Genomic DNA, 11875 nt, shown 5'->3' on the forward strand with positions numbered 1-11875 from the left:
TCTGCAATCCCGGGCTTTGCTCCTATGCCTTATTGGCAGTCAACAGAAACCACCTGCTGTTGCTGCCCCCTATACTTCCTCACCCTCGCGGTCCGCGGTACTCCTGTGAGTGGAAGATGGTGAAGGGTAAAGCGGATCAGTCGAGGCGCGCAATTGATTTCACTGCAGGTAACAGCACGTCCGGACGCGACTATGCAGCGCAACCTCTCTCATTCTCCTCCACTCAGCAGATTCCACCTCCTCCCTCAGCCTTCCCCCTTTCTTCTTATGTTTCTCGTCGCCAACCACAGCGCACACACACACACACACACACGTCGCCGCTCAGATTGACAAAAAACACAATAATACAGACACACCAGGGTTTTCCCCTCCCCCCGAACCCTGCCAAGATTCCCGCCTCCCCGCGGGTCAACTCCCCCACGACCACTGTCGCTGCTGCTTCACTGCCACCGCCACTACTGCCACCGCCACTACTGCCACCGCCACTACTGCCACCGCCACTACTGCCAGCACCACGGCGGCTCCTGACGCTGCTGCTACTGTTCTACTGCGGTCGCGGGTCCCGAACTGAACACCAATATGGAGCGAGAATGGCAGGACCGGTCGCTGTGGAGGACAAGGCCCTTGAGAGGCCAATCCTTCCCTCTCTTACGGAGCCGGGACGACTTCGTTGCATGCGACTTCGGACGTCACCGCGCGGCATGTTGCCTCGATCTAAAGGTAGGAAAAGGAGACGGCGGCGATGGCAACAAAGACAGCGGCATGGAGGAGAGATACATACCATGAGAGGATAACAGGTAGTTCAGGCGGGTAGCAGGAGGGAGGGTCAAGGCGAACCACTGACGATTGAAGCAGATACCACAGGCAGACGGATGCTCCAGGATTAGACAGATACCGCAGAAATACTTGTAAGTTAATGACCAGTAATGACTTGGATAGGGCAGGGTTACAGTTGGGGATCGAAACAAGCCAAGCTTACAGCATAGGTAACAACATCCCTTCCAGTTAAGGCGAAGGCCGCGACCGCCCCCCCCGGGACCCGACGGGGAGATCAGCAACAGGACATCAGGATATCCTCACATCTCGCCATCCTGAACGCCTTCTCAACGGCCCGCTGAACCCTACCCTGAACCTGCACCTTACCCTAACACTGCCCCACGCACCCTTGGAACACCACCCACCACATCACCCCAACCTAGCCAGTCAGCCAGCTACCCCACCCCGCCCCAGCCCCACCTTGCGCACTGCCCGAGTGAAGGGGCTGCTCCCCAGTAGCAACTCAATGACCGTGTCCGCACTCAACACGCAGAACCTCACGCCATGTAGGGCCATCCAGCCGCACCTGTGAGGGTAGGTGTGGTTACGCGTTCGGACGTTGTGTCTAACCTGATGCCGATAAATTGGGTAGCTTTGCTTCAATCAATTTGATTGATTGTCTAAATGAACTGAGCCCCGGGAAGTACGTGTACGTGTACGTGTGTGCACACGTTTATTTGCACGTCTAATTATACGCGTGGGGGTTGGGGGGTCGTGGGGACACAGTGGTCGAGGAAGGCACATGTGAGAACCGTCCCAAGTCACAATACTGTACGTACCTTTCGTCCGACAGACACGACTTCTCGTCCCACTCCCGGCACATCGTACGCATGGCATGGTGCAGCGCCGCCGTCGAGCAATTGCCGTACCCAGCAGCCAACGGCGGCACTCCCTGCCCATCCACCTCACCAGCCGCCTCATGCTCCGTCGCGAGCGTTATGTTGCTCAAATCCGCCACCTTCAATTTGTATGCCGGCATCTTGGCGGACCCGAAATAGCGCTTCAGCAGCGCATACGTGTGTATGGGTTTCAGCCCCGTGGCAGCATGCGAGTACGGCATGCAGCGGTCCTCCGGGATGCTGTCAATGGCCTGAGTGAAGAGGCGGCAGGGGCTGCCGCCGCAGGGCAGGAAGCTGTCAGGCTCCGGCTCACGGCGCCAGCAGGAGGCAGCCGCCGCCGTGTAGAGCATGTCTGCAGGGAAGAAAGGGGCCCCGGACCCCGCAATGGGGTGTGCCAGCGTCGGCGGGGCCGGGGAGGGAGCAACGATACGATGCAAGAGAAACAAACAATCAGCTGCCGACACGTCCAAAGCACCAGCACCAACTGCTGGTGTCCAAAGCGATGAGGTGACTAACTACCTGTTACTTCCTGGAAGCTCATCCCAAATAAATTACCAGGGGGTCCGGAGAGGCGGAGGAGACAAAAACGGAGCGGTGGCGGTGTGATAGTGGTGATGGTGAAGAGGACGGGGGAAGAGAGAGTGAGGGACGCTGACTAAGCTAGCCCACCTAGCTAGTTATCCAGCCGTCCATACCCACCTCTACATGGCGCAATGGCCTGCATCATATCGCCGTTCGGGTCATGAGCCAGGAAGCACGCCGCCGTCACATCGTCCCAGTCGCAATTGGCGTCCAGATGGCAGGTGGGGCGGTCAGAAGCTGAACGGCACATGTGCGCCTCTAGGGCGAAGCGCTTAAGAACCCTGGTGAAATGGAGGACGGCGTGGGAGGGCATGAGTGGGTTGAGCTGTGCGCGCAGTGTGGGCGAAACCGCGCCGGTTACGTCTCCGCGCTGTGGCTAAGGGGCTAGGAAGGGATTAGGTTTGATTTCGTTGTAGGGTCGCAGGTGGTGCTGAGGGTTACACATACTGTCGCAGTACACTTATACTGATGGGGGGCTTACTTTTCGGCGGGCTGCTCGGCGTCCGGGAACCCTGACCCTGTGATTTGGTTTGGGTTGAACAAGCATTGCAAACCGTCGTACACGCAGGCCGAGCTGTCGGGCACCGAGGTGAGCTTCTTGTGGGCATATGCTGTTAAGGCAAAAGTTGATTCTGCCCATCGTGTGAGGACCTGGACAGCACTGTAGAAATGAGCGTGGTCGGCAAACTCCCGAGTTCTGTTGAATGGTCTGTCGTCTAAAGGTAGTGCACGCGCAGGAGGCTTATACAGCGTTCCCAAGATATCGCCTTTCGAAGAGAGCTGGCGATTTCCACCTGCTGTCGCTACCGTTAGCAGCACACATGTCGCAACGAGCGCTAACAGTCTGCCACGAACTCTTTTCCGTAAGTGGTCCATAGTTGTTATGATTAACTAGAAGTATCTTATGTTAGCGTGTCGGAGCATCATGTATGCGCAGCTATGCTTTTCGATCGGAGTTCCAAATGAAGTTTTCGTCGTTATGCTATGCATGAAAAGGCATGAATAGGTAGACAAACATGAACAAAACAAATCCTTTCTGACCTCCATGCTTCAAACAATGCCCGACATACGCGCAATACAAAGCGTGGCCGCTGCCAAATGTAAGGCCCTTGGATAGGAACAAACCCGGCGGACAAACGTGGCAAGGTGGACAAGTTGGAAAAAAGGGACGTAATGGAAAAAAGGGACGTATGTGACGATTGTAGGCGCATGCAAGTAGTTGACAGGTTTGGAATCGGAGGCACCTTCCTCAAACTGCCCCACGGTTCATAATTGTTCCCGAGCCGTAAGGAGAAATCGTAGTTAAGAAGCTGATTGAAAAGAGGCCCAAGCCGACCAAAATTATGAAAGACACCTACCTGAATGCGTGGGCGCAAGTCAAATGCAGCCTGCGTGTGTATCTGGCACATGGTTACAGTGGTGGGTGTCAGCGGCAAGGAAGCGGACGACCTTCTGGGATTACTGGGGGGCCCCGGCTTTGCAGCAGGCCAGCAGCCCCAGGGCGATACGATGTAGTCATGCATGTCTATATCCCCGTCTCAGCGTACACTCCTGTGGCATGTGGCGTGGGGAGGCACGGTAGCACCGCATGGTTGTGCACGTCCCAACCCTGGGGCCCGCACGTCAGGCAGCCAGCAGGTGCGTGTTTGTGGGCTGCAGCTGTTTGAAGTTGGAACAGGGGTGCGGCGACTTGGCAGCGTAATGGCGTGTAGGGTAGACTGCCGTGCGTATCTGGGCATCAGTGAAGTCGTCAGGGCAGTGTGCCACCGAGTGGCACAAGTCCGCAACGCATTTGCACGCATACAGACTGAAAGATGGGTGCATGGGGCAGGAACGGCAGAGCGTCACGCATGACACGCACTGGCGGAAGCGTGGGGAGCGTAACCAAGCAGATGCCGGGTGCAGGGAGATGAAGGTGGCCCAAGCTTGTACACCTACCCTCACGCAAGCAAGGGTGGCTTGCGGGCTTGCGGCAGCACCACCGTCGGCGCCTGCAAGCCTGAAGACGGGCCGAGGCGAGGCCCTGGCGTTGCAATTCAACACCTGAACTTGTACGTTGCCGTTCTTCACCAATATGAACGCCTTTCGCGGCGTCAAGCCCGCTCCTGGAGGGGTCAAAAAGGCCGGCCATGTGAAGCAGAACACTATCATCGCTATGACGGGCCAAGAATACGGCCCCGCAGGACCTGCCGTCACCCGCCCTGGGGCCCCGCAAACTTCGGCTCAGTCCACCTGCTCGCGTTGATGCTTCCACTGCCTCGGCTTTATTTCCTTAACAGCGTGTATTAGCTGCGCCTTCGGGATTACAGTCACTCCGGCCGTATCTTGGGCCGCTCTGGCGCGCGACCGCGTGTACCGAGGCCGCTATGGCTGCCGTGGGATCATCAGGGAGACACACGCAGGAGTTGCCGCACGTCCCTCTAGACGGCAGGGGCAGTCAGGGCGGGCCGGGTCAGGCCAGGAAAGCTTGCTCGCCGTATTGTTACACGAGTATTGTTACGTGTTGTTGGTACACCTCCGTCATGCATACTCATAACGTACAACTAAACATGTACACACCCCACACCACCCCAGGTGTCAGCCACACTCACTCCTCGTCCCCCTCTCTGCGTCTGTGCGCCACAGACACCGTGGCCCGCCTCCTTCCATTCTTGTAGCGTGCTTGTAACTCCATCCCCCTGCTATCATCACCAAACCGCTCTATGCATTATTCTCTCTTACGCGGCATCCCCCTCCGACAGGGGGCTGCAAGCAAGACGCTCAAGCCCGCTACACAGTGCCCGGATCACTCAATCCCACGCTGTACAAACGACCCGGCCCAACATCACAGACACGCGCACAGTCCGCTCGTCCAACCCCGTCCAGAAAGGGATGCATCACTGGCAGAGAGGCGGACACGCGGTGCTTGCCGGTGACGCAGGGAGGCGATTGACCTTGTTGCTATTAGACCGTGCAGCTTGCAGTGGCCTTACCCCCCGCGGCTGGGCCTATTGTCGGGCCGTGGGACAGGTAGCATGACCTGTAGATTTGCACAATGCGCTCGTTGGCGAATTGGGATTTTGCATACTGGCCCTAGAGACGCTGTCCGGGGTTCAGTCCTGTCCTGTGCACTGAGGTCGTTACCAGGCGATGCTCCCCTCCCGCACACCCCTCAAACGCTGTTGTGCTATCACCCAGCTTCACCACCGTGCGCATCAAACCGATCCGCACCGGGGCAATTGCAGCACCACACCAATACACGCTTAACTTGAAACCGAAGCATTGTCACGAACATGTTGCAGCTCCACACTTATAACGCCTTCCGCCATTTGCAGCCTTCTAGAGCTCTGCATTCTTCGCCTTCTTCCTCGCCCGGTACTGCTGCACTCTGATTCGGTTTTTGCATGTCGCGCAGTAGCCGCAGAAGCACTTGGTGCGCGTCTCTCCGCTCTTGGCCTTGGCCGCCTCCGTGTTGGCCGGGTCAAAGAGGCCGACCCTGCAATCGAACGCGGCGGCGCCACCCTTCTCGCCAGTCACATAGTAGGTGTTCAGGCACAACCGGAACACCTCGGGCGCCATGGGCCTGAACACGTCCAGCTTCAGGTACTCCGGCTGACGCACGTTGTGTAACGTACTCACACAGGCTACCAATACCAGCGGCCGGCACCCAGCGCAGCGCCCATGCCACATGTAATGTGCGCGTTCAAAGCCACAGCTTGCGGCCGCCTCCGGCCATGGGCCCCAACCGGGCGCACACCTTCAGCTAGGCGTGCACACCCTTCATGATGTAAAGCTTCACATGTGATGCCGTCTGGCTTGACGGCACCCAGGTGCGGCCGCCTGTCAGCTTGAACTTCGCGTACCTCTCTGCTGGCACTACAAAGTGCAGGCGCGGCACCTCCTCCGCCTTGAGCTTTACCTGGTCTATGGCGCGGCCCAACGTGTCGGTGTCAAGCCTCTTGCTGTTCTGCACTGTCATCTGGAAGAAGTCGCAGGTGCCATTGCCGCGCCGCAGCGCATCCACCGTCGCGAATCTTGCGCTGCTCGGCCGGTAGTAGATTTGCTCCATGGGGCTGCTGGGCACGGCCTGTCCGGACAACACAGCACAGATTTTAGGACTAGCTACGAGTCGGCACGCAGCTGCCCGGCACGAAGCCAGCAGTGCCATCCCCCCATAGCAGTCATTGCGCGGATTGAAGCTCGCCAGCAGGCCCAATGGCAAAGACAATTTACCTCGAAGAACTCCTGCTCCGTGCAGGGGTCGAACTGCAGCTTCTCCTCGACACCTCGTATGAACGTTGACGTCTTGACGTTGTAGCTGATCGGCACAGCCGTGAAGCAGCCGCCCTGCGATGTTCGTGCCGTGCAGTTGTGTACAAACAAATCTTCAGCGAACAGCTGGAGCTTTGCAGATTAACATGTTCAACGGGCCCGCAACCCCTGTCCGCAGTCCACCTACCATGGTGAGCACGGCATGCATGGTCGCCTCATAGAGCATGCCGTACAGCACCCCCGACGTGGAGCTCAGGAGGCTCACCAATGCCTGCGAACAAGCACACCAAAGTAGGCGGGTCAGTCCGCACCGACCGGGTCGCGCACACAATTGTTGCTTTCTTGTTACGCTCTGTAATCCCTTCAGTTTGCATGCTATACTGCATTGGCGTACCTGCAGCTCAGTGTGCACTGCCTTCTTTGCGAACTCTTCAGCGACCCACTTGCTGGCGAACTTGAGGTACTGCATCTCGCACGTTTCCTTGTTGGCAACGATGTGCAGGAGCCTGTGGCTTACCTCCGGCCCCGAGCTGATGGCGCCAATCGAGCTCCGCATCTGTATGTGCAGCCATGCATGCAAGGCAGCAAATGAGACACGCCACAAACATGGATACCGATTCGCCAAGAGCTTTAAATGCCTTCCAGCAGCACATAAGGCAGGGCCCACAACAAGAAAGCCCATGCATGCGCAAAACCAGGGTTGTATGCTTCACGCCACACCTGCGCAGTGTTGCAGCCGTCCACCGCGGCGCGCAGCTCCTCAAGCAGCTTGTGCAGCCCCTTGCCGGGATTGGTCCACGGCAGCCCCAGCGCAAACCTCGCCACACCGCCGTAGTGCTGGTGCAGCGCCGTGGTAAGCGACTCGTCCACGGTGCTGTACATCAGCCTGCGATGTGGGCGAACATGCGCATTGCAAATTTGCAGTTTCTTTAAAGAAACTGCTTGGTGGGTTGCGCGTGCTGTGTGCATGCGTGTGAAGCCATGCCGTATGGGTTTGTGCGTGTTAACATTGCTATGGGCCCCATTGTCGGAGTTTTGCCAGGGCGGCATGGCCTGCCGGACCGGTTAGGAGAGAGTCCATGAACAAACAACAAAACAAGTGGTGCAGTTCCCTCCGACGGGTGAACACCTCAGCGGAGTCCCGCTAGATACACGCCCTGTACTGGACCAATGCTGACTGGCATTGTTGGCAGTCAGCAATGCCGAATGCCAAGATGCACACTGCGCGAATGCTCACTCACACACACACCTCCTGCACGCCTGCAGCTCGTCCAGTTCCCACAGTGGCATGTACAGCAGCGCTGCACCGTGCTTGCGCAACTCCTGCAGGAAACGGTCCACACTGCAGAGTTCAGAGCTAGAGGCAGAGGCTAGATTACACAGAACCCCAGCAAGCACCTCAACGCTGCCGTGGTGCATACACGGCCCGCTGTTACTTGAGTGTTGCAGGCAGGTGCAAGCAGAAATTTACGTTAGGGGCGTGCAGTGACCAGCGAATGGGACAGTCGTGTCGAAGCACATACCAGCAGCGCCCATGCAACGTGTCCCCCTTGCGGCAACTGGGTGCTGCTCAGGAGTGCCCAAAACCTGTTATTTACTTTTGCAGTTCGCACAACGATGAAGCCTCTTGCAACACCTGTGCTGCCATCTCACAGGCCTAGGTGCCATTCCAGCAGCACGTGCACCCGCTACCTCGCTATCAGCTCGAACGTCACTCAGTAAAACTCGATACAGTGCGAATGCTCGATTGGCTCACCACTTCAAGTGTCCATCCGCATCGGCCTGCACTGCACCTTCCCCGTCCCAACGACGCACACCCCCCGCCCACCTTGTATGTCTCACGCTTGGGCGATGTCAGCAGCACGGTACGCGCCAGGATGTCGAATAGCGGCGGTGCACCATCGACGATGTACCAGGTCGCGGGGTTGTAGAGCAGCTGTCTGAAGCTCGAACGCTGCCCAACCACCACTTGTCCCGTCTCGTGCACGTAGCACCACTGCCAAAAAGAATTGAGAGGAGGAACGGCAACACGAACTCTTAGAGCACGGGACAAGTACTGCTGGTTGAGCTGTGAGCTTCTGACTAGAGCCCATAATTACAGCAGATATGATCTATCTTACCGCTTCGCCAGGATACATGAAATGCTCCCACACGATGAAGGGTGGCGGCGACCTGCGCTTCAGGAGCCGCAGGATGAGGTATGTCGCGAACCAGGATTTCCCGATGCCAGGCGTGCCCGTGACTGCGAGAAGTGTAGGCATGTGGCCACAGGATCATAAGCCGAGGAGGAAGGTGGACATCGTATCTGTGGTTGTACCGTCTGCATCGTGTCAGGAGTGCCACCTGTTTCCCTGTGTACCACTCCTGGTTGTCCTCTCCATCTATCCAATCACTTTGACCACATATTTGTGTGCGCAAAAGGCCACGTCTCCTAGGCTCCTACCGATGTACTTCGTCGGCTTCTCATCGCACACCAGGGCGTCGAATAGCCGCGGGTAGCATTCTCGCACATACAGGGCGCTGAAGTCCGGTTGGAACTGGAAGACGACGTTGGGCCCCAGGCTCAGCAGCTCGCCGGGACCCGGCAGCGCCGGCATGCGCAGCAGAGCCACAACCATACTTGAGGCGATCGGGTGAACTGTAGAAGACAGACATGAAGGAAATAAATAGTCCCAGAGTACCAAGACAGAGTGCTATTCAGCAGTACTCAGCCGGGGCCCAGGCCTGCACCGCAGCCCATAAACCCACCGTGCCATGCCCGAGCGAGCGCCCCGCCCACCCACCCCAACCTGCCTACAGCTGGCGCGCTCTATACGAGCTCCCCTGGGCCGGGTGTTGGGCGGGTGCTAGCCCCAGCTCCCAGCACGCACCCAACACGAGTGGGCGCAACCAGCTCACCCCGCAGCCCCAAGCAACGACCCACCCGCCCCACCACGCGACAGCCTCGCTGCTGCCCCTCCGATATAGAGGCCAGCACCCCCGGCAACGGCCTCCGCTCCCCCAACAAGGCCCGCTTCTTTTCTTGCTTCCGTAGCGGGGGGCAGACGAGCCTCGAATTGGCCTCACCCGTCTTAATGCCATAAGCGTTCAGCCAAACCCCAATCGTTCCCCCTGAGGATCGGTTCCCTTCCCACGAGCGCCAGGCCTAGAGGCCCTGCAATGCAGATGGGGTCTCACCGGCAGCTGCCGTGCTCCCGGGGCCCGGCTCTGCTGCCGCACCTGCATGACGAGAACGTCACATGTATGCAGGTCAGGATTATTGCACATCAAGCTGTATCCTGAAGAGACAGAGGCGGTGGTTGCGCAATCGGGGATTCAATCGCAACATGCCGGAATGCTTCACATGGGGCTGGTGCACTCCGAACTCAGAACTACAAATGTGCCGTTGCTCACCCTACAGCCTCTCGAAATGATCACCAGCAGCAGCGCTGTTCACGATAGCTCAAACACTTCCGTACTACACCGCCGTGGGACACTAGAGCCGGAGTCTTAGGTCAGGTCAAGCCTGGGCTTGCACAACCGGCTCCAGCCGTGCTCCCCCACACCGAGGCCATGATGGCTTGGAACAGCTTTTTGGAACAGCCGATACCGACACCAGCGTTTTGGGTGATATGCTGCTCCTTACAAGGACTGCTCGTAGCATGCTCGGTTGAATGCTCGGTAGCGTGCGAGTTTACCTATCATGATGTTTGTTTGCATATCCCTCCAAGTGAGAGGGCTTGGACCTATGCTGATGTTCGTTACAAGAAGTGAACTGAGGACTGACGCTACACGTCATGTATACGCGTTGCTTAGCTTGCAACTGGACGCGCCCACGATGAAAGGTATGCACGTAAATTCGCCCGTGCGCTGAACGCCTTGTAACCCTTCAACTACACTCACAATATACCGCTGCACTATTCTCTCCACTCCTGCCACATCATATTTCACCGACATACGTTCTCAAGCAGGTTGTGAGGTTTTGGAACCATGTCCGTTTACAGCATGGGTCTGTGGCATACCAAGTTTTGCGACAGGAGGTCGCAGAATCCCTCTCCAACCCCGAAGGTGCCGGATGGGGGACACTACTCCTCCGTTTTCTATGTTTTTTGGGGCACGACGTATGGAAAGAGGCCCCGCAAGGGCTACACGAGGTAGACGAACGAGTGGAGTGGTTGATGAACAAGCCAATGCCAGAAGGGGTGATTTTGGAGTTCAAGGACCGATTAATGAGTGGTTGGAAGCATACGCGTTTAGATGTCCAGCCTGACGTGTATCCGTCAGACGGCAAGCAACCAGGAATCCACATGGCGAAGTATAAGCATTGGATGGGGCTGGCGGCCGAGCAAGCGGGCAGGAAGGAGGTGCTCCCGCACATCACAATGTTTATCCCACGTTCGGCGAATTGCAAGCTTATGCAGTTTAGGCTTTGCTGTTGGGCACTGGCGGCTAACAGAGCGTGTAAGGGACGGCGTTATATACCTAGGGAGGAGCGAGTATGCCCTTGCTGCGGCACTGATAGCCACATCGAGGATGAGAAACACATTTTGCTGGACTGTCCGGTTTACGACGAAATCAGATCTGATATGGGCTTTCCACGCTTCGAACATATGAAGGACGCTATGAAGTGGGTTCCTGAACGCCTGGCAAGGATGCTGGAACGTATATGGTCTCACCGCAACTCTATCGTTCCCTTTGGTCGTTAGTATACTTCATCACTTGTCTCGTTGGAAGTGCGAGGTAGGATGGTGCTTATAGGCGATTTGGCAGCCCTTGAGCCCTCGGCTCGTACTAGGGTGGTTTGCAGGTACGGGGAACGCACCCACGACCATGTAACAACAACAACAACACTCACAATATACCGCTGCACTATTCTCTCCACTCCTGCCACATCACGTTTCACCGACATACTTCGGCATCTTCCGCATCTATATACTTTAGTACGCGGTCAGCTGCTTCACCAGGACCCCGGTGTTTTCTGACGTTAGCAAAATTAATTTGAATCCATACGGAGAGGATGATAATGAGGAGGTTGCGACTGACCCAGAGATTGAAGTACTGGTACAAGCAACATACCCCGCTAGTGACGATGAGGCTTTTAGTGACAGTGACTACGAGACCGACATAGAACGAGATACCGATGAGTCGTGCATGGATGAGGATTTTGATGAGGATGAGGAGGACGAGAAAGAGGAGCAGAAGGGATGGGCGGCCGCGGCGGCCAAGGCGCTTGGCTTTCGCTGAGTGTGCCGTGTCCCGGAGTGTAATGGTTCACGAGGAAATAACGAAAATAACGATTTACAGGGCAAAAACATGCAAAGTGTCACTTCCCACAGCGTTTCAGCCAAGGAAAGGTTTTGCGGGGCTTACGGGGCCCCCGTAAGGTTTTCGGCCAGTACAGGAGCCTG

The 11875-nt window shown here is 57.1% G+C and overlaps 1 protein-coding gene across 1 annotated transcript in view; it reads right to left on the reverse strand.

The window, feature by feature from the left end:
• Window positions 1-155: 155 nt before the first annotated feature.
• VOLCADRAFT_106889 (uncharacterized protein) overlaps window positions 156-11875 on the reverse strand; it is a gene marked incomplete at its 5' end in the record, with an annotated part of 16578 nt that continues 4858 nt past the window's right edge. The window contains 19 exons of the mRNA XM_002955627.1: window positions 156-714; window positions 1237-1342; window positions 1596-2007; window positions 2355-2518; window positions 2719-2888; window positions 3596-3637; window positions 4176-4342; window positions 5210-5256; window positions 5647-5860; window positions 5994-6303; window positions 6450-6563; window positions 6676-6759; window positions 6883-7044; window positions 7209-7374; window positions 7738-7811; window positions 8317-8484; window positions 8609-8730; window positions 8932-9107; window positions 9666-9707. Coding sequence (XP_002955673.1) covers window positions 649-714; window positions 1237-1342; window positions 1596-2007; window positions 2355-2518; window positions 2719-2888; window positions 3596-3637; window positions 4176-4342; window positions 5210-5256; window positions 5647-5860; window positions 5994-6303; window positions 6450-6563; window positions 6676-6759; window positions 6883-7044; window positions 7209-7374; window positions 7738-7811; window positions 8317-8484; window positions 8609-8730; window positions 8932-9107; window positions 9666-9707 — 2806 coding nt within the window. The 3' untranslated portion in view covers window positions 156-648. The remainder of the gene's footprint in view (window positions 715-1236; window positions 1343-1595; window positions 2008-2354; window positions 2519-2718; window positions 2889-3595; window positions 3638-4175; window positions 4343-5209; window positions 5257-5646; window positions 5861-5993; window positions 6304-6449; window positions 6564-6675; window positions 6760-6882; window positions 7045-7208; window positions 7375-7737; window positions 7812-8316; window positions 8485-8608; window positions 8731-8931; window positions 9108-9665; window positions 9708-11875) is intronic.

This window comes from Volvox carteri (genome assembly GCF_000143455.1).
Source record: "Volvox carteri f. nagariensis unplaced genomic scaffold VOLCAscaffold_53, whole genome shotgun sequence".
In the NCBI taxonomy this organism is placed as follows: domain Eukaryota; kingdom Viridiplantae; phylum Chlorophyta; class Chlorophyceae; order Chlamydomonadales; family Volvocaceae; genus Volvox; species Volvox carteri.